The 25,764-nt window shown below is 33.5% G+C and overlaps 1 protein-coding gene across 3 annotated transcripts in view; it reads left to right on the top strand.

Annotated features, from left to right (window-relative positions):
- The window catches only part of TMTC2 (transmembrane O-mannosyltransferase targeting cadherins 2), a 526,397-nt gene that overhangs the window by 420,756 nt on the left and 79,877 nt on the right, over positions 1–25,764 (top strand). For all 3 annotated transcript variants that reach the window (XM_074270881.1, XM_074270880.1, XM_074270882.1), the window contains one exon: positions 2,981–3,095. In XM_074270881.1, the coding sequence (XP_074126982.1) occupies positions 2,981–3,095 (115 nt within the window). The remainder of the gene's footprint in view (positions 1–2,980; positions 3,096–25,764) is intronic.

Consider the following 25,764-nt stretch of genomic DNA (forward strand, 5'->3'; position numbering starts at 1 on the left):
AAAAGTGACGATTGAAGCAATATATAAGCAGTCCGGCAGTCATGAACATAGCACCTAGTATTTTAAGCAGTGAATTGAGTTTGTAAGTGATGGGAATATGAATAGTGGATAATGCTTGAAATTGATATTCTTTTTGTTAGTTCCACTATGATGAATAGAAATAAGTGCTTCATGGGGGTTAATGTTTGATCCGTTTTCTTTATTTATTAATACCCCAATTAAAATTTTTTTTTTTTTTAAATCATGTATTGAATACAGAATTCCAATTAAATCTAATGACAAAGTCCAGGAAAATTAAACTAATCTAAAAGTAAGTGAATATAATATACCTATTTATTATAGTTTTTAGAATCTTAGATTTAAAGTTCAAAGGGAAATTACACAACATTTTATACAGCCTATAGTCCCATTTAACAAATTAGGAAACTGAGGCACAGATTAGGTGACATGTCTAAGATATTCAATTGTATGTAGGAGTAGAGGTTTGGAAATGGATGGAACCACAGAGGTCATCTTGTCTAAGCCCTTTAGTTTACAAATGGGAAAACTGAGGCACAGAAAGTTTAAGTGACTTACCTTAAGTCATTATCATATCTATTACACAGAATGATTTGAAACCAGATTTCCTAAACCTAGAACTATTGAAGGTTCTTTGGTACACTGTATCCCTGATAGTAACTGAGTTGTAATTGGAACTCAAAAGTCCAAATCTAATGTTCTTTCTCCCTCAATTTATTGCTTATCAAACCTACAGCACTCAGTATTTCTTAATTAACAGCCATTCAAGCACCCACCAACCTCACCTACTATGTGTCCAAGATCTAATGAGATCTAGCATTTTTGGAGTGCCCTAACCTGATTTGAGTTATCTTTTTCAACCCACTTTCCTCCAATCTTTTATTAGTTTTTTCTCTACTCTTAGTACAGTGTCTGCAGGGCACATAATCTGAATAAGGATAGACTGGACCTTCTTTAGCCTAGGAAACTCTAGGAAGAGAAATACAAGTCAGCATTCACCCTGAAACTTAGTGTCTTAGAGAGTTTGCTAGATTGGTAGTGTTGAAATAACTGGCTTTCCAAACCAGATTAAAATGGAATTAAGACATATTTAACAAAATAAAAAACTATATCAGAAAGAAGATGGTATGAATATGTGGTTTTCCAAGTCAGTATACATCAGCAGAAATCTTTATGTACAATTTAGTGACCCCATTTCTGTTTGAATTCAACACCGTTGGTCTAGGGTATTGAGAAATAAGTAACTTGTCAGAAAAGGTCAGAAATGTAACTTGAACCACGATCTTTGTGATTTGAAGGCCAGCTCTTTGGATCCACTATAGCACAAGACCTCTCAGTTAATTGGTCAGAAAACAAGCATTTTTATGGCACATAATAGGCACTTAATAAATACTTATCAGTCAATTGATCTCTGCTTTGTATTCAATACTTGCATGAATAAATAACAGTTTTCTGAAATTATTCATGATAAGGGTCAATAATAAAGGTAGTCAATACTATTTATATTTATAATACATTGAGGAGTTTATTTATTTATTTATTTGTTTGTTTTTATGGATTTCCTTGTCTTGGAAGAACAACTTATTTATTTTATTTTGATTTATTTTTATGGATTTCCTTGTCTTAGGAGAACAATTAGGTATTAGTAATTTTGAAAACAAGAAATGTAGAATGATAACTATATTTATGCATTTATATGAATGTAAAAGCCAATTAATTTTGGTTATATCATCAATGTGCATAGGTAGTTTACAGTCTGCCAGTACCATATCTGCCAGTATCATGTTATAAAGACTAAGAAAGCCACTTTATAGAAAGATAGATTGGTTTTGATACTTTTAGTAGCAGTGGTGTTTTTGATCAGTCTTTCCATCTTGCCTGACTCTTTGTCATGCTAACACACTGTAATGAAGTTTTCTTGACAAAGATACTAAAGTGATTTGCTGTTTTCTTTTCAAGTGGATTAAGAGGTTAAGTGACTTGCCCAGAGTCACACAGCCAGTGACTACCTGAGGCTGGATTTAAGCTCAGTTCTTTCCTGATTCCAAACCCAACACTCTATCTACTTAGTTATCTAGCTGCATCCTACACAAACAAAGATTAAGTGATTTGTTCAGATTAGACACAGAAACAGCAAGATTGTATGATGATTAATTTTGACCGACATGGCTCTTTTTAACAGATAGGTGATTCAGGTCAGTTCCAATGGTCTTATGATGTGCAGAGAGCCATCTGCACCTGGAGAAAGGACTGTGGGAACTGAGTGTGGATGACAACATAGTATTTTCATCTTTTTTGGTTGTTGTTTGATTGTATTTTGTTTTCTTTTTCATTTTTTTTCCTTTTTGATTTTTCTTGTGTAGCATGATAATTGTGGAAATATATATATAGAAAAATTGCACATGTTTAACATATATTGAATTACTTGCCATCTAGGGAAAAGGGTGGAGGGAAGGGAGAGAAAAAAATTTGGAACACAAGGTTTTGCAAAGATAAGTGTTGAAAATTATCAATGCACATGTTTTGGGGGAAATGCTTTAAATAAAAAATGTGACTTGTTCAGGATCACACAATTAGTGGGAGTCTGAATTCAGTTTGAATTCAGGTTTTTTCTGACTCCAGGCTCATCACTCTATCTACTGAAGCACCTAACCACCTTCTTGTCCAGGATCACATATCTAGTAAGTATCTAAGATTGGCTTTTTCCTGATTCCAGACCCAGCACCTTAGCTACTGAATCAAACAAGCTGCCTCCTACACAGAGATTGAATAAAATGTCCAGGGTTTCAAAGATATTATCTCAGGTGAAATTTGAATTCAGGTTCTTCCTGACTCCAGCAAGTATACTACTGTTCTGAATTTGGTAGCTCACCATGTCTCTCTCTCTCTTTTTCTTTCTGTCTGTCTCTCTCTCTATCTTTCTCTTGCTCTCTCTCTTGCTTGCTTTTTTTCTGTCTCATAGGCCAGTTCCTTCTAGAAGAAGCTAGGGTGATGGAGGCAGCTGAGATGGCCCAGAAAGCAGCAGAGCTGGACAGCAATGAATTTGATGTTGTCTTCAATGCAGCCCACATGCTCAGGTGAGTCTCCTAAGGCTTCTCCTTTAGCTACCACCCTTTGATGCCCGAAGACTTGACTTTGAGAAAGCTGTTTCTTGGCCAGTTCTATTGATCATTCCTCCATTATTATGCATGTTTTACTTATTTGATTTCTGATGAAAGTTTTTTTAAGATTCACAATCCAGGCTATAGGTTTATTTTTTTTTTAAATAACCTCATAATAACTTCATAGTCTTCATATTGAAAATCCATGTTTTCTTTCAAAACTTCAATTCTTTAACTGCAACTGAATCACATTTTAAATCTGAATCATTTGTCATTCAGGTTATAAATAGATAAAAGAGCAAACCAACAGTTTTACAGAAATTTAGGAGGCAATAGGGAATAGATCTGTCATTTCAATGGAATGCTGAGAATGGAAACTCCCTTAACTAATACAGCTCAGAAATATAAGGTCAGAGAGGTACTTATAACATGGTTCAGGTTCTATAACATGGAAAAGTTAAGTAACTTGTCCAGAGTCATATAACTAGCATATCCCAGTAGTTGAACATGATGAGTCCTACTCATGTGGAGGGTCATACTAGCCAGAAAATCCTGCTGATTCTCTTAGAACATTTTAAGTTAATTGGGGTGATATAGATAATGATGTTGAATTGAGAAAATCTCATTTCAAATCTTGCCTCTGACACTGTGGTGACAGGCAAGTTACTATAGGCCTCAGTTTCCTTATCTGTAGCATAATATATCAAGAATTGGAAAGGACTTTACAAGCCATTTAGTGTTATTTTCCCCATACTCTCCATTTTACAGATAAAACTACTGAGGCTCAGAGAAATTTAAGTGATCTACCTAGATTCACATAGCTAGTAAGTTATAAAGATACAAACTCATTTCCAAGGTTTCAGGCTCCAATTTCAGCCTTCAAACCATTCCACCATTTTGTAAAGTAAATGAGATAGAATATATTGTCTCAGAGATCCTTTTTACCATAGAGCCATGAAATTCTATTACTTCAATAGAAAATGCAATGTTATTATTATATTGTATAAATGATGATAATTATTATTGTTTGAATTCTATTAGCAAAAAAGTGTACCCCTTCCTTTTCACTTTGTAAAGTGAATATACACCATATTTTCATTCCATTAAAATATTGCCTCGGCATTCTTATAATCCTTGCTGTACATCCTTTTGAAAGATGGATTTGTAATTGTGGAGATTACCTTTAAAAAGTTGATGGTAAAAGTGGGCATCTACAAATTTAAAAATAAATCTACTTTTAGAAAAAACAAAGGGGCTATTTCTCAGACAGTTCTAGCAATTGGGGTAGATTATCATTGGCTAGAATGGTACCTCCAATGGCATTTTTAATTTTTTGACTTGTCTTTTCTAATCCATATGATAAAGAAATGCAAAACTAGCTGAAAATCAAGTAGATTGTGCAGTTTTTGTTGAATGCCTTCACTCTGTGTTAATTTGTGACTGTTATATCATACTTGTTTTAATAATGCACCCACAAGAGATACCACCTGAAAACACAATTGAGGATTCGATTGGTTGACTGCATATTTATGAAGTTAGTGCCAGTACCTGCATGCTTTCATTATTGGATTGATTAATTGCTCAAAGAAGACTTTACTTCTTGCTTATTAGTCTTTTTCTTTTTGTTTGTTTGATTTTAATCCCCTGGACTTGTCATTTCATCAATAGAGTAAATACTTGGTACATCCCTCCATCAATGCATGATGGTAATTCCTTTCTAGGTCTTGGAGAGTTTCCAGGAGACAATGAGAGCTTTTTTGCCCATATGCCAAAAGCTCATATATATGAGAGGTCAGGCTTATGTTCAACTAGGCCAGGGTGTGTGTGTGTGTCTGTGTGGTGGTGGTAGGGGAAACCTGTGGACCCCTTTTGCAAGATACTGGTTTTTTTTAAACTCATAAAATCAAAGGGACAGCATAGCAAAATAAACCAAAGTTTAATTTGGTTAGTTACAAAAGCCAAAGTGTGTATAACCAAAGTTATACACACAAGTTTAGTTGTGTGTATAAACACAAAAATATATTGTCTTTATACACATAATAAAGAGATGTGTGTATACATATATTTATATATATGTATGTGTATATATTTGCATGTATATATGTATGACTTTATATGATATATATGTACATACACACATATTTCCCATCTAAGTTCAGAAACAACCTATTTAATCTTCAGGTCCCAGGTTAAGAACCAATGAACTAGGCCATACTGCCTTTCTATACAATTTTTTTTTTTTTCAAAGATTAGACTGGTGATTTTATTGGTATACTGAATTTCGAATGAGTAATCTCCCTCTACTTGTCCTGCCATTTATAAGTTTAAAATGTTGCCTGGAGACAAGGAAAAATAAAGTGATTTGCCTCTTCCACACAAAACTAAATTTTGTTAAAAGCAAAACTAAGAATTAGGTCTTCCTGGTTTCAGGACCAGCTCCCTATGTATTAAACTACACTGCCACTTTATACCTCGTACATTATACCTCATTTGAATGATAACAATAGGTATCCTATTAATAAAAAAAGAATTTCCTTTTAGCATAACTCTCTACATTGATACTAAGACATTTGATGGGAAAGTAAAATTCATTCTATCACAATCGTAATTGTCATCTTCTGAGCAAAGCATTTTCCAGTTAATGCACTGAAATTAAAACACCCATATCAACAGGAACTTTTGTCCAAAATCTTCCTAATGGAACATAGTCTAAAATTGAGTCAATTCATTGAGCCTTTCCTAACTGACTTCTATGTGGTAGGTGATAAACCAAGTGTTAGAGATACAAAAGTGAAAAAAGTAGGTAACTGTTAAATGAAAATAAACTCTTTATTGTGGTCCCTTTAAGGAGTCAAGTTTCTTAAGGGAATTATATGCATCCCATTTATCCAGATTTTAATGTGTATCTAAACAGACAAAAGAAGTAAGGTAACAAGTAGAATTTAACTATGAGGGACTGGGATTTTAATATTAATAAGCTTCCATTTCTATAGCCTTCTCTCATGTGTTTCTTTATCATTTCCAAACAATTCCAGAACAAAATGAATAGCCAGTAGCTGAAAAGATCTGTCATCTATACCTTCCTACTTTGCCACCTATTTTTGCTATTTTAGCTGCTTATGTGGTTTAAATGACATGGAAATGGCCAATTGTATGATCTATTCATCTCATTCTTTGTTATCTCCTTCTCCTTTGTTTTTCAATCTTTCGCTACAGAGTCTTTTCCAATAAATCCTATCTTCTCATTATGTGACAAAAATATTTATACTTCATCTTCAGTATTTATTCTTCCAATGGATAGTCTGAATTGATCTCTTTAAATATTAACTGAATTGATCAGTAGGATGAATAGAAAATACCATATTCCATCTGACGTACTAAGGTAATATAAGGAATCCTAGATTTTGTCATCTGCTCCTTAGGCTTTCTACATTTTTTCATCCTCCTTGCCATTTAAATGTTCTTTTGTGTATTCTCTCCCTTAGAAAATGAGCTGATGGAAAATAGAAACTGCCTATCATTTTCTATTAGAAATATTTCATATTTCTATTTCTATTTGCAGACTGTGTAGCTTTCTCATTCATTCATTTAGTAATTCATTATTCCATTTGATCCTCACAGTGCCCTTTGTAGGTAACAACTGGAAATGATATTATTCTTATTACACATATGAGGAATTAAGCTTCAGATTAAGTGATTTGCCTAGAGTCACAAAGCTAGAAGGGGAAATCCCTGATGGGGATTTGAGCCCAAATTACTACTGATTCCATGAACTATACTTCAGTAGCTCCCAAAGAAACAAAAATAATTCTCAAAGTGGAAGAGGAATATTGAATAGGCTGCTTCTTTTGTTGTCAGTTGTTTTCTGTTATGTCCAATTCTTCATGACCCCACATTTGTAGTTTTCTTGGCAAAGATACTGGAATGGTTGGCCATTTTCTCCTCCAGCTCATTTTAAAGGTGAAGAAACTGAGGCAAACAGTGACTTGCCTAGGATGACACAGTTAGTAAGTGTCAGAGGCCAGATTTGAATTGAAGGAGATAGTCTTCCTGACTCGAAGTCTGGTGCTCTAGCTAAGTGACAACTGCACATCTCTTATTGTGACACTAGTTTTCAATAGTCACAGGTTCTCTTATATAACGGGAAGACTGAAATTTGCTTTTCAAATAATTCTCTGTGCATCCAGTTTTTCTTTACACCAATCTACCCAGCATAGAGTGACCAGATCTGATGCAGATCCCTAGTTAAGAAAGAAAAAAGAAAAAAAAAAAGCAAAAACAAAAATATAAACAAACAAAAAACCCTTAAGTGATTGCATGTTACTCTTAGGGAATTAAAAAAATCCTCATCCTAGCATTTAAAGCCGGGGCTCAGTGTACTATACCAGTCATATATTCCTCTTACCTTTTTTTCTTGGGCTCCTCAAACTGGCTTTTAGGTCTTCCTTAGGATGCAGACCCTCCTCATTTTGTCTACAAAAAAATCTCTAGCTTCTTTCAAGAGATGAGGAAAATAAAGCCAGAAAAAGATAAATAAATGACTTTCCATAAGGAACTATGTGAATTACAATTACAAAACACTTTCCACACAAATAAAGTCAGATCTAATCAGTGCTCATGGGTAGGCTGAGTGAATATAATATAAATGACACTACTACCTGCATTAATAACTAAATAAACAAATTCATTTAGTGCCATGCCAATCAAACTCCCAACAAATTATTTTACAGACCTAGAAAAAAATAATAAAAAAGTTCATATGGAAGAACAAAAGAATTTCAAGGCAATTAATGAAAAAAATGCCAATAAAGGTAACCTAGCTGTGCCAGACCTAAAACTAAGGCAGCAGTCATCAAAACCATTTGGTATTGACTAAGAAATAGAATAGTTAATCAGTGGAATAGATTAGATTCACAAGGACAAAATAGTCAATAACTATAGCAATCTAATGTTTGAAAAACTCAAAGACCGCAGTTTTTGGGGTAAGAACTCACTTTTTGACAAAAACTGCTGGGAAAATTGGAAACTAGTATGGCAGAAACTAGGCATTGACCCACATATAACACCATATACCAAAATAAGGTCAAAATGGGTTCATGATTTAGACATAACTAGTGATATTATAAGCAAATTAAAGAGCATAGGATAGTTTAACCTCTCAAATCTGTGGAGAAGGAAGGAATTTGTGATCAAAGAAGAACTGGAATTCATTATTGAACACCAGATAAATGATTTTGATTATATTAAATTAAAAAGGTTTTGTACAAATAAAACTAATGCAGACAAGATTAGAAGGGAAGCAACAAATTGGAAAAACATTTTTACATTTAAGGGTTCTGATAAAGGCCTCATTTCTAAAATATATAGAAAATATATATATATATATATATATATATATATACACACATATATATATATATATGTTGGATTTAGCATATATTTTAATATGTTTAAAAAATTATTCTAAAAGAGAAAAAAAATGAATTTGCCAAAGATCATGTAAGTAACAAGCATTGGAGGAGATATTTGAACCCAGTGCCTCTGCTTCCCGAGTCAGTATTCTTTGTACTGTAGTGCTATATATTTCTATCTCTTTATGGTACAATGGATTGAGTATCGAGATAAGGAAGATCTGAGTTTAGACTCAATTTAAATCTAGCACATAGTAAAATTGTGATCCTGGACAAGTCACTTAATCTTGACTTAAAAAGGCACTTAAACATTTTTGCCTTAGCTTCCTCATCTATAAAATGAGGATCACCTAGCTCACAGAGTTGTTATGAGAATCAAATGAGGTAACAGTTGTAAAGGGCTTAATATAGTGTCTATCCACTGTGCCATCTGACTACCCCTAATGTATATACTTTTAAGATTTATTATGGCCTTTTTCACAGCCATTTTACAGTTATGTCCAGCTCTTTGTGACTCAATTTGGGTTTTATTGGAATTTCCTTCTCCAGCACATTTTACAGATGAGAAAACTGGGGCAAACAGTCAGTAAGTGTCTGAAGCCAGATTTGAACTCATAGAGTTTTCCTGACTCCAAGCTTGGCACTCTATCCATTGCACCACTTAGCTGCTATTTCTTACATAAACATTATAAAATTAGCTGTTATCATCAACATCCCATCATCATCAGTTCTATTCTCCAGTATAATGTAATTTTTTTGAACACAATGACTATTAAAAAAAAAAAAAAAAATATATATATATATATATATATATATATATATATATATATTATATATATATCCCCAAGTATCTAGCACAGGCTACTTTGTTCACAGTAGGTATATAAGGGCTTCTTGAATGGAATTGGTTTAAATTGAACCATTCTGAAAGCTATGTAGGAAGAGCAAATATTGTTAAACACCTTTTACAGATAAGGAAACTGAGACTTACCATTATTAAACACAGAGAAATAGGAACTGTAAATACAATGTACTAGCCCATTTACATAATTGGGGCATATGGATAACTGTTTCAATATGGTGGCTGAAATACAAGTGTTTTGACTCACTATATCAGTTTTTGTTTTTTGCCACAATTAGGGAAGCCCAAACAAGGGGGTAATGCTGCATATCTGTCTTACCTTCTCCTCCTTAAATCGCTTAGTTACTGTATAAGGATCCCTTTATGCAAACAAATTATTACTTGTGTTCTAAGCAGATACCAAATCCTAACACAGTGATATAATGGTAGTAGAACAGAGGATTATGGCCATATCACAGTTAGTGGTTAAAGCTGTCAAAGCAGATGTCTTCCTCACTCCAGTTTTTACGCATCTGGAGAAACCAAAATCATGTAACCAACAAAATCCAGGCTCTGGCATTTCTAACCTTTCCTTAAATATTTGTGGTCTCATTTATTTCAACTCAGCTTCTCTTCCAACAGTAAAGGATTTATCAGCTGGAATTAAGCTTTAGCCTTGCTCTGAGTAACTTACAGCAATACATCAATCCTGCAAACATATTGGCAGAATCCCAGGAAATCCTGCTACCATTTCTTTTGATTTTCACAAGACTTGAACAAACAGTACTTTCCTTTAGATCAGAAGGTGTTCCTTTAGATAGCAAACATAACATTTTTTTCCTTCTTTTTTTTCCCCTTCTGTATTCTGTAGAGCACATGATGAATAGCACATAGTAGGCACTACCTATTGAATTGATCAATTTTGTTTTACAGAAATGGTTTTCATTTATACTCAATACATGTTATTTTGTTTTTTATTAATTATAGCTTTTTATTTTCCAAAACATATGCATAAATAATTTCATGCATTTTGCAATTTTGCAAAACTTTGTGTTCCAATTTCCCCCCACCTTTGCCCACCTCCTCCCCTAGATAGCAAACATGGTAGAAATATATGTTAAATCCAATATATGCATAATATTTATACAATTATTTTGCTGCACAGGAAAAATCAAATCAGACTGGAAAAAATTTAAAAGAAAATAAAATCCAAGCAAACAACAACAAAAAGAGTGAAAATGTTATGTTGTGAATCACACTCAGTTCCTATAGTCCTCTCTGGGTGTAGATGGCTCTTTTCATCACAAGACCATTGAAACTGGTCTGAATCATCTCATTGTTGAAGAGAACCATATCTATCAGAACTGATCATTATATAATGTCATTGTTGCCATAATACGTGTTATTTTGAAGGAAATTATTAGGTATATTTTTGCTTGAGAAAGATAATTTGTTGCAATCTGTCTTTTTTTGAAATCAGTTTTTATGTTTTATATGAAATAGTATCAGTTAAAATTTATCTTGAAAAATTATTTCATTTTTAAAAATGGAAATTATTTTATTTTGAATTTATGAAATGAAACAAACATTTCCATAATATAGATTTTTTAAAAGATGATTGCATATGACCCTGCTAATCTATTGCATATAATTTTTTTATTCCTTTTAAATATATAATAAACTTATTTAGGTAATTTTTCCCTTTCTTTTCTTCCCTTTCCCTCCTCTCTAATGGCTACCAATAGATCCTTTAAAAATTTTTATTTTTTTGTTTTTTTGCAAGGCAATTGGAGTTAAGTGACTTGCCTAAGGTCACACATCTAGTAAGTTAAGTGGTTGAAGCAAGCCCTTTCAGTACTCTAGCAAAATAATTACTGAGAACATATTGACCTATCTTGGTAAAGGATGGTTTTCATCCTACATTTCCTATACCAATGTATCAAAGGTCCAGTTTCTATCTTTCCTCTATCATATTCTTTTCATTGTATAAGAGTTAACATAAAATATTCTACCAATATACTTTTTATTTTGTGATTTCTCCAGTTTAGAGATTCTTCCACTAGTGGAAACAGGAGATTCATGTTTCAGTGACAAGACTTGAATCTGGGGTTTGCTGACTCTAGGACTGACCTTCATTCCATTATTTCACACTTTCATTTTTAAAGACCTTTAAATGTCAGAAAAAAAAGTTCCATAAAACTAAATACCTCCATCAGAAAGATCATAAATAAGATTTTGAGTTCTTTAAGAGAATTGAGAGGTCATCTAGTTCAGTCAATCAACAAGCATTTTTAATAGCATATACTATGTTTTAGGCGCATGATATATGCTGGGAATGCAAAGGTTAAAAAAAAAAAAGGAATAGAATAACCCATATTCCCAAGTAGCTTATTCACTCATAATACAAATATGGTTAAGCAACTGATGTCCAAAGTAATAAAGAGCAGAGCTGGCCTCCAAAATCAGATTCTCTGATGGCAGATCCAGTGCTCTGTAACACTACACTTGACCCTTAAAAAGCATTTTTTTTCTCCCTAAATAGACCTTGATTTAATTGGTAGAGGGAATGACCAGTGGAGAATTTTGTCTAAATGGTAGCATAAAACTTCTAATTTAAGAAATTTCCTGGATCCTGGAGAGGATGATCAGCTTGTCAGAGGTAGAATGTGTTAAACCTGGGACTTCTGGATTCTTAAGCCCCCCTCCCACCTCTTTTACCACTATGCTATGCCTCCTGTTTAAAAAAACAGGGAGGAAAAAATGCTACACTGGAAATTTATCAGATACATTAACCTTTTAAAAGATTTTAGCCTCTCCAAGGCAATCCCAATAAACTTTGGGAAGAAAAGGCCATTGCATCCACAAAAAGAACTGTGGAGATTAAAAGTAAATTAATATTTGCTATGTACACTTTTTTTCTGTTTTTTTCTCTCTCCCATAGTTTTTCCCTATTGTTCTAATTTTTCTCTCCCTACATGATTCATAAAGAAATGTGTATTTAAATAAATAAATAGATAGATTAAAAAATAAACAGCCTCCTTACACTTTCAAGATTTTTTGTCACAGAACTATATTTGGAGAGGAAAGTATAACAAAATTATAGGGAGGAATTAATTCCAAGAGTGACCTTATATGCAGTGAGTAACAAATATTTTACAGACCATGAAAAAAGCATCCAATTTACCTTCATGAAGACAAAAAAAGTTAAAAGAGCTAATCCTGATATAAATCTAACTAGGTATGGTGAGCTTCCTATAATTACCACTAGCAATCCACTTGGCTTAGAAGGTAAATCCCTAGGAAATTGTCTGAGCCACATGGAGATCACACAGCAGTTAAGTATCAAAAACAGGATTTGAGTTCAGATCTTCATAATTCAAACACTTATACTCTCTCCTTTGCAATATGATTTCTGGCAAGCATATAAGTCTGGTGTATTTATTTAGAATTTTGCCTTTTATAACAAATGAAATCATAAATTTACAACAAATGAAATAAACAAAAAAAAGTATAGTTTTGTAAAAAGAATCATTTGTTTTTAATTTTTTTGCTCTTTTGGACTTCCTTCATTTCTCCTCTGTCCCCTATTCATCTTCCTATCATCTCTTTTCCAAAGGAGGCACTCTAATGTTAATTGTACATTCCAGAATAAATTCTTTCTATTGGTTGACATTGCTTCAAAGTCATTTACTGCTCTCAGGTATCAAATTACTCTAATTTCCTACTTTCTTGTCTTTTATTTTACTCTAGAGAAAACTCTCCTAGGGCATGACCTAATGAATTCTGGTTCAGATTTCCAAAGAGAATATGAACCAGAGTTCTCCTGTAATTTGGCTGGTGGAACGAGCCTTCCTTGAATACTCTAGTGGGAATTTTTGACTATTTCCATACCAGATGAAAGTACTTTTCTTGACATCTACAGCAATTGCATAACTTAGCTTTTTGCTTTTTTTTTCTATTAGAAACTGAACTTTGGCATTTATTGGAATATCATAAACAATCTTGGACTGGGACATGCAACAAGTTCAATAGCATCTCAGGGCAAGGGAATTTATTCCCTCCTTCTACTCCAATTTTCTTCTTATTAAGTGAGGGCATTTTTCCAATTCTTGTTTCTTCTAGGAAAAAAACAAAAACAAAAACAAATTTATCTCCTTGGTCCAAGAAGATAGTATGCTCTTTCAATTCCCTTGAATATTTTTTGTCAGTTATTTCCTGGCATGTGTCACCATTTTGGGGTATGACTTATTAATTCCTTTTTGTCCTAAGAATGTTCAGCTTTTTTTCTAAATTTTCTAACTATCAGAGCATCATCAGGTAATGTGGATATTATTACCATCTAGGTAAGAGAATAGAGGAATTTTTCATTTCTATGCTGCTGATGGATAAAATCCTTAATTGAAGGAAGGCTGGTGTGCAATTTCAGTGGATTTCATGCTTTGCCTGTTCTTAGTGTTTTAAATATTTGAACCAGGACATGAACTCTGGTGCCTGCATAGTTTGATTCTCTTTCCTCTTTTCTTTCTCTTTATAATGCCTTCCATAATGATCTTACCTATTCTCATTGTTTTAATTGTTATTTTTATATATAATGACTCTCCACGTCTATATTTTCAGCATTGATCTTTTTCTTTCAAGTTTCAAACTCAAGTTCCCAATTGTCTTCTGGACTTTCCTATCTGGAATGTTTCATTGGCATCTCAAATTCAATGTTTTTATTAAAATAATCATTTTCCCTTAAAAACTTGCCTAAAAGTCACCTTCTTGCTTAATAAGTTTCAGTGAATCCTTATTTCTTTTGCAATAAAATGAAGACTCCTCTGTCCAGCTATTAAATCCTTTCACAGTCTAATAATTGTGAGCTAGATTCTAGTTCCAATCTCTCTTTCTAGAATGTTCAGACTTTACTTGTCTTAACATCATTGACATTCTAGCCTAACTTTCCTATGTACTTTTTTTTAGCATCCACAATTACATCTTCTGCCTTTTGGTTTCTGCACAGGCCATCACTATCCTGCACTTAACTTTGTAGACTTGCTAGCTTCCTTCAAATAACAGATTAAAAAAATCTTTCTCGATCTTCCAAACTGTTAAAAGCTTATTAGGACTCCAAATTTCTTTGTATTTATGAATTTTGTGTGCAGTTGTATACATGCTGTTCCATTTCTGCCCCCTGCAGAATAAAAACTTTTTGAGGGCAAAGATTGACTCATTTTTGCCTTTTTAATTTTTTTTATTAATCATTAGTAATTACCAGAACATTGACTAGCTCTCAATAAATAATGAATAAATGATTATGAAATGGAATTGACTTCTTTCATACTCTTGGAGATTGAAAATTCCTAAGCCTCTCTTATCCTTGCCCTGTCTCTAAAGTTTTATTGATTCTACTTGTCCACTATCTCTCAGATTTATCCCATCATTTCCATTGTTATAGCCTTTCACCTAGTTAAGATCTCCATTATTCTTACCTTGGTGATAATGAAATGGTCTCCCTATTTCCTTACCTTCTTCTCTAAACTTTTTATTATCATGTCAAAGTACCTTAATTGTAACTTTTATCTTTAAACAGAATTGACTACAAAAAATTCTTTGTTTTTAGCCCTAATCTCTCATCTATCTAATGAACAAATGTTAGACTCATTCTTTTTTTCTTTTCTTTTTTTCTTTCTTCCTTTTTTTTTGGGTGGAGGGGAGGAAGAGGGATAACATTCTCATTGTGTCACTTCCCTCCAGCCTTCCTCTTCTTAGCTTTTAATTATCTTTCTTCGTGCTCTGGATTTCACTTTCTGTTTAAAATAATAATAATAATAATAATAATAAAGTATTTACTACTTGCTGAACATTCCATTTCTTGTTTCATTTTTTTTTTTTTTTAACTGAGGCAATTGGGGTTAAGTGACTTGCCCAGGGGCACACCAGCTGGGAAGTGTTAAGTGTCTGAGGCCAGATTTGAATTCAAGTCCTCCTGACTTCAGGGCTGGTGCTCTGTCTACTGCACCACCTAGCTGCCCCCATGTTTCATTCTTTTATTCAAACTGTCTCTTTTTTATGGAATGTTTTTCACTTAATGCTACATATTAAAATATACCTTTCTTTGAGATCCATGATATATGCCACCTTCTCCTTCTGAGCTGGAAAGAATATACCTCACTTAATCTTCTGTAGCTTTGTTTGGGTCTTTTTTATAGCTGCTCCTTCACATTATGCCTAATGCTACTTGATTCATCTCACCTACTAGAGATATAGTTCAAGGAATGCCTAAACCAAGTCTTATTTAATCATTTAATTCTCTTTCTTTCCTAGATCCATAGCAACTCACCTCAGGCTAGGGGAGAGAACTTTGCCACTTTTATTTTCTTCCTTTCCCTCCTCCCTAGTATCTCTTAAGAATTTTAGAATCAATTTTATGACATGGCAGTCCCTGGCACAGGACCACCCAGCATGGCGTGTTTTCATCAGAAAAAGTGCTGTGTTCTCTGACCAAAGCAGAAGTGAATTAGTTCAAAGGAAACACAAATTGCACAAATATAGAGAAGCTACCCCAAATGTTCACATGGACTATTTGTGTCTGACCTGTGACAGAGCATTCTAAGCTTGTATTGGTCTGATCAGCTAGAGTCAGCCATGCTGTAACTTGACTCTGACATAGAGTTGTCATTTTGGTCCTCTTTGAGAATGAAGGAGAACAATCAATAAGAAATATCATGCTGTTGGGCCAGCTAGATGGCACAATGATTAGAGTACCAGCTCTGAATACCTTGAGTTCAAATCTTACCTAATACACTTCACACTTCCTAGCTATGTGACTCTGGACAAGTCACTTAATCTCAATTGCCTTAGCAAAAAAGAAGAAGAAGAAGAAGAAATATCATGCTGTCTTCCTTAGAGATTTTCTTTTCAAAAATATATTTTTACTTATTTTGATATTTCCCAATAAAATTTAAAAATTTAACTTTTTTTTTTTTAATTTTGAGTTCCAAATTCTCTCCTGTCCTTGAAAAGGCAAGAAATTTGATACCAATTATGCAATGAAGTCATACAAAACTCATTTTCTTAGAAATTTTCAAAGACAGTTTCACTACTGTGAACTATAGGGAATTATATAGAGAGAGTGAACGGATAGGAGTGAAATATTCAATAACAAAATTGGGGGAAATTGGTAAACTTATAATCATATTAATTGTTTTAATTTTCTTTTCCATTATGAACAGCAATCATCAACAAATATTTCAATATATAAAAATTAACAAAAAAAGACAATTACATGAATGGAAGAAGTAAATTTAGGTAGAGTTTATGTTTTAAAATCCATATTAAATGTAATAAGATCATAACAAAAATTGATTACATTGTTTTTGTTCCCATGTGAGCTCCTTTTGGTTTCCATAGTGTATTTTTCATGGTTTTATTGATACCATTTTGAAAGGAATAAGTGTAGGCAAGTAAAAGAAATCAACACAATGGCCATGTCTGAAAATATATGCTTCCTTCAACTCTCCTTAGTCTATCTGTCATTTTTCTTTCAAGACCAAGAAGAAATGCTTCTTATAATAGTTTCAAGAATGTTGGTTTTTCCTGAAAATAATGGAGACCATACTTTATCTCAATTAGTTCCTGATTCCTTCTCTTCTGCTAGGTCTTATCCTTAGGTGCTTTCTTTTTCTTTTCCATTTTTTTCTATTAAGTTATATTTGTGGTATTTTAATTTAAAATTTCTATCTATTTTTCTGTATCAATCTAATAAGCTTTTAAAATCTCCCTCCCTCTTCTTACTTCTATGAAAAATTTTAAACAGAAAAGAAAAAATGAATATTTTTGTAACAAATATGCATAATCAAGAAAACAAATTTCTTTCTGCATATTTAACCTAATCACACCCCACCCTACTGCCATTTTTTGGTCAAGAAGTAAATGGTATTCTTTGTCAGAAGTACTCAAAAATTATGGCTAATTGTTGAATTAATAAGAGTTCATAAATCTTTAAAAAGATGTTCCGTGTTGTAAAGTTTTTTGTCAGAGTATAAATTGTACTGGTCCTACTCATTTACCTCTCCTTAAATACACACATCTTTTTTGAGGTTTCTCTGAAACTGTTGCTTTCAGCATTTCTTATTATACAATGGAATTGATATGAATTCATATACCATAATTTATTCAGCCATTCCCCAGTTGAAGAACAACCCTCTAATTTCTGAATCTTTGTCCCCCTATCTCCTCCCAAAGTTCCTATAAATAAAATTGTACATGTATATACTTTTCTTTTTTTTTTTTTTTTCCATTTTTTCCCCCAAGATGGCCTAGTCATAGTATGATTGGGTATGAATCATTTAATCATTTTAGGGTATAGTTCCAAATTTCTTTTCAAATTTTCTTTATCAATACATAGTTCCACTAATGTGCATTAATGTGCTTGTTTTCCTAGAACTCCAATATTTATCATTTTCCTTTCCATTTTTAAAAATCTATTTTGCCCAATCTGATACTACTTTTGTTCGGGTTGTCTCTAGTTGGTATACTGAGTTTGGCAAAGCTGTTGATATTTGAGCCTTCCTACATAAGCTTTCCCCAACCCTCAGAGCCTCTGTAAGGAAGCCTAGAGACTCAAAGCAGTCACCTTTTTCTTCATTTCTCCATTTTAGCATTTCCTTATTAGCATCTTCTTTCTCCATCCTTTAGTAGCTCTATGTCCCTCAAATTTTCTCTTCCTCATTAGTAAACCCAAAACAAAATTCCCTTAACTGTGTAATAGTAGCTAGCTCTGCTGTTACTGGTTAGATAGCTTTGTTTAAGTAGATTAACTTGGATCTCATGGTTATAGGACTAATGGGCCCCTTCAGGATTGATATCGAGCCTAGCATTGTTCATTCTTTATCATTTGTATCATTTGTAAGAGATCACAGAGCTAGAGCCAGAGGATCCTATGGTCAGAGATCTAGAGCCAGAAAAGACCTCAGAGATCAATTAGCTTGACCCCCTAATTTTCCACTGAGGCTTGTTTAGATGAAGTGATTTGCCCCAAGATTAAACCAGCAAAAACTTATCATAGTGAGATTTGAATTCAAGTTCTTTGGCTCTAGAGCTAAATATTTCCATTGATATTTATTGTATTGAAAGTTAAAATATCTTAGTATTACTATGACAATAATATACAATCTCAATAAATAAATAATATAAATATATTAGAAATTAAATTAATAATGAATATTTTAAAAGTCTCAATACCTTTGAGACCCTCTAAAAAGGTCTTAAAGAGACCCTCAGAGAGGTTCCTAGGGATTTACCAAACCACACTTTACAAACTTTTGGCATAGTGGAAAAGGGAATGAATTTAGATTTATATTAAAAAGACCTAGATATTGAAGCCTGATTGGGCTATTTACTCTTTCTGTGACCTTGGATAAAGTCATTTAACTTCTCCAGGATTCTATTTCCTCATCTATAAAAAAAAGGGGAGAGAGTAGATTAGATGGTCTGTAAGATCTCTTCTAATTCTCACCTTTTAACCCTCTGAATTTCTGTTAGCTATCAGACAATCTCTTTTAGCTAGAATCCTAGAACATCCTGTACTGAACTTTCCCTTTTGTTGTTGTTTTTTGGTGGTTTTAGTCCCTTCTTACTCTTTGTAACTGCACTTGGGGGTTTTTTGGTAAGGATATTGGAGTGGTTTGTCATTTCCTTCTCCAGCTCATTTTACAGATGAGGAAACTGAGACAAACAGGATAAAGGATTTGACCAGGATCACAGTTAGTAAGTGTCTGAGGCCTAATTTGAACTCAGTTCTTACTGAGTGCAAGCCTAATAATCTATCCATTGTGCCACCTAAGTGCCGAGTACCTTCTCTAGCTATCTTCTTATATTTCTTATTGACTTAGTTGGCTATGACATATATCAAGTACTTCTGTACTTGAGCATGTTACAAATGGTTCTTGTCTGTCACGTTTTTTAGGGATGTGACTTGCTCCCATCCTTCTTTGTTGACAAAATAAAAAAGATCATATAGTAGATTATATGTTTCACTAGAATTCAAATTCCCCATCCCTCAAAGATACAATACCTGGAATAATAGATCTATCTAAAGGTACTTTATGGCAAGAGATGTCAGGATAAATACTGTTCATTACCTAAGGGATGTAGCCCAGAATCTCTCTCTCCTACCTGAAGATAACACAGAGAAGCCCTGAGGATTATTATAGTTCTCACCCCAGCATCTTGCTGGTTTCTGGCATCTCATTTCTCATCTTGCCTCTTGAAAATGACTGTGAGAGGTTCTAAAACATATTGTCACTTTCTCAGTATTCCACACGAAGAAGATCATTTACTGGCATCCAAAGGATCCTTTTTCTGTCTGTGTTTGAGATTTTCATCATTCACTGCCTCATATATGGGAGTATTTACCAACCTTCATGACTTTGACTTCACTGAAATTTGGAGGGAAGCCTACATTTTCCTTAGTGTCAAAATTCATTCCTTATGTTGGAAGCGTACCATAAGCAATGTGGTATCATGAAAATAGTGTTGGCTCTACAATCAAAGGAGCTAAGTATGAATCTCGAAGTTGAAATGTATTTCTTGTCTGATAATGGACATGTCACTTACTTTCTTTGAGACTCAGTTTCCTTATCTGTAACATGCAGGGTTTGATTATATGATCCCTGAAATACCTTTCAACTTTTAGCTTTATGATCCTATAAAGACAGGATTATGTGATTTCTTCTCTGTCTGAAAGGAAGGTAGACTTTTAAAATGTATATAGAAGTCCTAATTTTGGTTGCCATTAGAAGGTTCCTTCTTTTTCCATCATTTATCTTCCTATAAGCTTCATGACTTAAATAGTATTTACTTGGTTGGACCATTCAGAAGATAAAATGAGTTGATCAAGCTCTATTTGCTTTCTATCATTTAAAAGAAACTAGATGTGATACTTTCACTGAGCGCTACAGTATTGCCTGGTAAATAGAACATATGTATTAATCACAAATTCATAATTCATATGACTACTTGCACAAGGGCTCCAGGCTCTGAGTGGACTGTTAGGTTTTTACAAAGTTCCTGTATATGCTTTCATGAAAGAATTCAAAGGTAGGATTAAAAAAAAATAATTAGAATCTCAAGATGGCAGATATCCAGCAAGAACAAGAGATGTTTCTGTAGAATACAATTGGGCTGTCCGTTTACACTCTCTTTTGAGGTGTGAAGAGTACTAGCGGATTGAATGCTACATATATGGAGTACATATATATGAAGCACGACTCTCATATTTCAGAGTTATAAATACATACCATAACATTTCCAGAAAATGAAGAGAGATCTAGACTTAACAGCACATGGGAACAAATTCTTTGGGAATGGCAGTAAAACATTAATACTTCTTCCATTTTAGCATGATAAAATGTGTGTGTTCACATCTGAATATAAAATAGGTACATCTATATTCATCTAAAATTTTTACCTTTATCTCAAGCAAAGAATAAATCACATATGACACATATATATGTGCATATTAGCATCAAATACATATGTACATAAATTGATTAATCAGCATTTATTAAGTATTTTGCGTCTGTCAGGGACTGTACCAAGTTTCTAGGGATTAAAAAAAAAATGCACATACTTCATATCTATGTTGGGATTTGATAGTTGTCAAGAGGACTTCAGCTACTATCTTGTCCATTGTTGTTCTCAAAGACCCAACATTCAAATTGAGAGGGGAAGGCAGGGAACAAAAAATAATTGAGACTGAGCTGCAGAACAAAAACCTTTTTGTGTTGGTTGAGGAAGTTTCTTTACTAGCAGTTACCTATACCAGTGAAACTACAAGTCTAGGCCCTTCAAATTCATGAACACATAAATACATATATCTATATATCTTTAAAATAAAGAACCATTTCCATATTTGACATGTTGTGCAAGAAAAATCAGATCAAAAAGGAAAAAAAATGAGGAAGAAAAAGTAAACAGAAAAGTTAACATATTATTTTTTGATCCATATTTAGTCTCCATTGTTCTTTCACTGGATCTAGGAATATTTTCCATTCTGAGTCTATTGGAATTGTCTTGGATTACTAAATTGTTGAGAAGAGCCATGCCATCATAGTTGATCATCAAATCATCTTGTTGTTACTATATACAAAATTTTCCTGATTCTGCTTACATCTACATATCTTTTTGAAGAGGACTGGTTTTGATTTTATTGCTATCTTAGTGGATAAATAGTAGACCTGGAATTATGAAATCCTGAATTCAATTCCAGCCTCAGATACTTATAAGTTGTTTAACCCTTATGTCACTTAACATCTTCCTGTCTCTGTTGTCTCATCTGTAAAAGGGAGATAACAGTGGCATCTTTGCTCAAAGGGTTGTGGTGAAAATCTAATAGTACTTAGCACATAATAGACCAATTTATATAGATATATATTCCTTTTCCCATCATTGATATTAGGACATCCCAGTAAGGAAATTCCTTTTATCAATTCATATTTGTACATACTTTGAAAATTATAATATCTAGAGATTTCTTGAAGGCTCTGAGAGTTTAATTGATTCTTCTAGTGCTATACAGCCAGCATGGATCAGAGGTAGAATTTCAACCCAGCTCTTTTTGATTGTGGTTCCAGCTCTCTATTTTATTATGCTGTGTCATATATACACACACATATGCATATATTCTCAGAGACATTTCTTTTTCCATATATGCATATAAGCTATTAAAGGCTTACTTTTAAAATATATTGCTGCTCAGAAAGACATCTATAACACTTAAATTACCACAATTTGCCTATTTAGTTTTTTCTCTTATCCTCAGAATCAGGCACATAATAGTGGCTATATATAGATATAGGTATAGATATATAGATACAGATATTCTAATTGAGTTTAAGGCATCACTTTCTATCTCCATAGTAAAGTTGCCAATATTAGCGTGGTACTTGGAATTTGGAATCAGCATAACCAGAGTTCCAATTCTGTAGCTGCTGCAAGGTACCTTTGTGACTTTGCTCAATTTACTTGATTTCTCAGGCCTTCTGTTTTCCCAACCGTGAAATGAGGGGATTCAACCAGATGGCCTCTCAGCTCTAAAATAATCTACTGAGTACTTTGGCAGTGCCTACTTGGTAGCAGATTTCAGAACTTGCCTGTATCTTATCATTAACAAAATTATTGTCCACTTTCTGATTTAGGTTTCCATGTTTAATTTCTGCCTCTAAATTATGGCAGGTGGTTTTGCCTAAAAATCAAAATGATTGATCCAGAAGTTTATTAAAAGTATATTTTGTGCACTCAGTTCAAGCTGAATCAATATGACAATGAGTGGTCATAATATATAATTTCAGCCAGTAAATTAGTAAAAGCTAGTTTTTTCCTAGAGCACAAAATTCAGCAAGAAAACATGGTTTGGCTTGCTTATAAATGGTGGAACTTCAAAGTATTTCTCATCTTTAAACCAACAATTTAGAACAAACTGATTGTGACAATCTCAGTGATACATTTTTAAACACAAAGAGGGATCATAGGACAGATACTTTAGCACTAGTAACATAGAGAATAAGAAGCAATGTGGTGGAGTGTAGAGATTAGGGTTCAAAGCCTGCCTCTGAGATATGTTGTCTGATTGACATTGGTAGTAGGATGTTCCTCATCTAATAATTCCTTTGCTCAATGAAATCAAAGTATCTAGTATTAATACTCAGTAAGATATTTTAACCACCAATTTTAATGTATTAGTATTGTAAAATGTTAAGGTTTGAATATTTGTTGGTTTATCTGAATTGTATAATTTAATTTTAGTTGGTTAAAAATTCTTACTTCATTGGAGCAGAGTAGATATACTTTTGGTGACTCAGACCTTGTTTTTGATGGAGTACCTGTGTGACCCTGGACAAGTCACTGAACCTATCATTTTCCAAAGCAATTCTTTACCTGGTAGAACAGGTACTACTCTTTATTGTTACAGGAAGTTTCCTTATCTGCAATCCCTATCCTGATATAATCACAGATTGGAGAAGAGGAAGGCAGAAACAGACAGAGATAGAGAAACAGAGACAAAGAGAGGAAGGAAAGAAGGAAGAAAGGAAAGAAGGGAAGAAGGAAGGAAGGATTGATTTATTACTTACATTATGTTCTTTTTCATCTTTGGCATCTGATAAATTATATTTCCTAAAATTTATTATAGCATTCAAAAATTGTCTCATAAGAGAAAGTATGTCCCAGCTAGAGTTAAAACTCCATCCCAACAATTTCACTGTGTAATTGCTTCAAGTACCTTATCTCTAAAATGACAGGGTTACATGGCCTCTGAGATCTTTTCCAATTGGAAATTTATCCATAATCCTATTTACACTCCAGAGACTCACTTACATACTATGAATTTAGTTTCAAACAAATATTTATTGTTTTCTTGTTTATGATTGTTCTGCTCTCTCTCATTGGACTGTAAATTCCTAATGAGTAGGGATTATATTGTCATTTTCTTTTGTAACTCATGGTGAGTTGAGCTCTGAGATTCCTAAAAACCTCTGAGCATATTAGAAGCTCAAAATATGGTGATGATTGACTGACTGAGGACCGTTTCCCAAAGCCCTGTCACTCCTGATACTGTAATAAAGTCTTTACATTTTCCATTCCTAGAGTAGACTCCCAAAGAATGAGCCAAGCTCACTTTCAGGATTTCACAGACTGGCTGATTGAGCTATGGAACAGAGCTGGCTGTAGGACAGACATAAAGAACAAGTGTTAGAGGAATAAATCAGAAAACATTTTTTCCATTAATCCTCATTCAAGCCTAATTTGCTTATGAAAAGAAACTTTTGATCCAATCTCCAGAATGCATGCAGCCATTAGAGATTATATTTAGGAATTTGTTCCCAAGCCCCTGAAACCTCACCCAATACTGCCTCCTACACCTGGATAAATTACATGGCCCACTAGCCTCTTCCTTCCAGCTGTCCTTGATATGATCCTTCTGCATACTCAGAGATCTGGACTTCTCGATTCAATTCACCAGGCCACATCTCTTAGTTTGTAAAACTGCCTGAATAATAACCTCAGTCCTTGCTGATGGCTCCACTAAATTTGCTTCTGGAGTCATGGGAAGAGAAAGAGTTGGATACATGTAGGCGCATCTGTTCTATTCAGTTGGTTCTTGCCAAACTCCAAATTAAAGTCAGTGAACTTATAACAGATGCACAACCTCTTCCTTAACTATCTTTAAAGAGAAATTCTAGGAATGGAGTAGTACATATGTAACATGATCTTTTAGAATGTCAAGATGAGGAAGTAGAGGCTGGACAATATTAGGTGGATTGGTAACTGGTTGAAAACAGTGGGTGAAAAGAATTGGAAAATGTATAGAGGTCCATGAACTGGGGAATGGCTGAATAAGTTGTGGTATTTGAAGGTAATGAGATATTATTGTTCTATAAGAAATGGTGAGCAAGATGATTTTAGAAAAGCTTGGAAAGATTTCTATGACTTGATGCTGGAGAGAAAGAAGCAGAACTAGGAATACATTGTATACAATAACAGCAAGAATGTGAGATGATTAACTATGAAACACTTGATTCTTCTCACTGGTTCAGTGATTCAAGGCAATCCCATTAGACTTTGGATAGAAAAGGTCATCTGCATCCAGAAAAAGAACTATGGAGATTGAATGTAAATCAACACATGCTCTGCTCACTTCTTTTTTTCTAATTTTTTTTTCCTCTCCTATGATTTTTCCCTTTTGTTCTGATTTTTTTGTCCCAAAATGATTCATAAAGCAATGTATATTATAAATAAATAAATAAAAGCAATAGCTGAAGAGAATTGAGTAAAGGGATGATGTTCATGTGAAGGGTTATCTCCACTAACATATGATAAGATTTTACCCCTATCCCTGATTTATTCATTTTTAAGCAATGATTTAAGTAGAAGATTGAGGCATAATGTGATTATGAAACTTGCAGTTTGGAGGGAAAGATAACTAGCATATTGAATGACAAATATAAGATCCAAAAAGACCTCTGTGTTAGGAAGCAAGTCTTTGTATGAGCTAAAATAAGCCTCTCTATTATGTCTATCTATCTTTTCTAGTCCTCTCCCTCAGGTCAAATAAACCTGGCTGCTTCCTTTTTATCTGCCCTTTATAATGTCCAATTTTTGTATGCATGCTTTCTTTTTGACTGTCCTCTTCCTCCTTAGAACATGAATACTCTGAGATTAGGGACTGATAGATTTCTTTTTATTCCCATGCCTTAGTTCTGTACCTAGTTTTGGTAATGCTTAATGAATGCTTGTTGCTTGATATCCTCTTAATAGCCTTGTGATTTCATGAAGGCAGCTATCATGTTTTCCCAAGTAGCCTTTTCTACAAGATAAAATTTCCAATTCCTTCAATCAGTCAATTAAAAAT

This window comes from Sminthopsis crassicaudata, chromosome 5 (genome assembly GCF_048593235.1).
Source record: "Sminthopsis crassicaudata isolate SCR6 chromosome 5, ASM4859323v1, whole genome shotgun sequence".
Classification (NCBI taxonomy): Eukaryota; Metazoa; Chordata; class Mammalia; order Dasyuromorphia; family Dasyuridae; genus Sminthopsis; species Sminthopsis crassicaudata.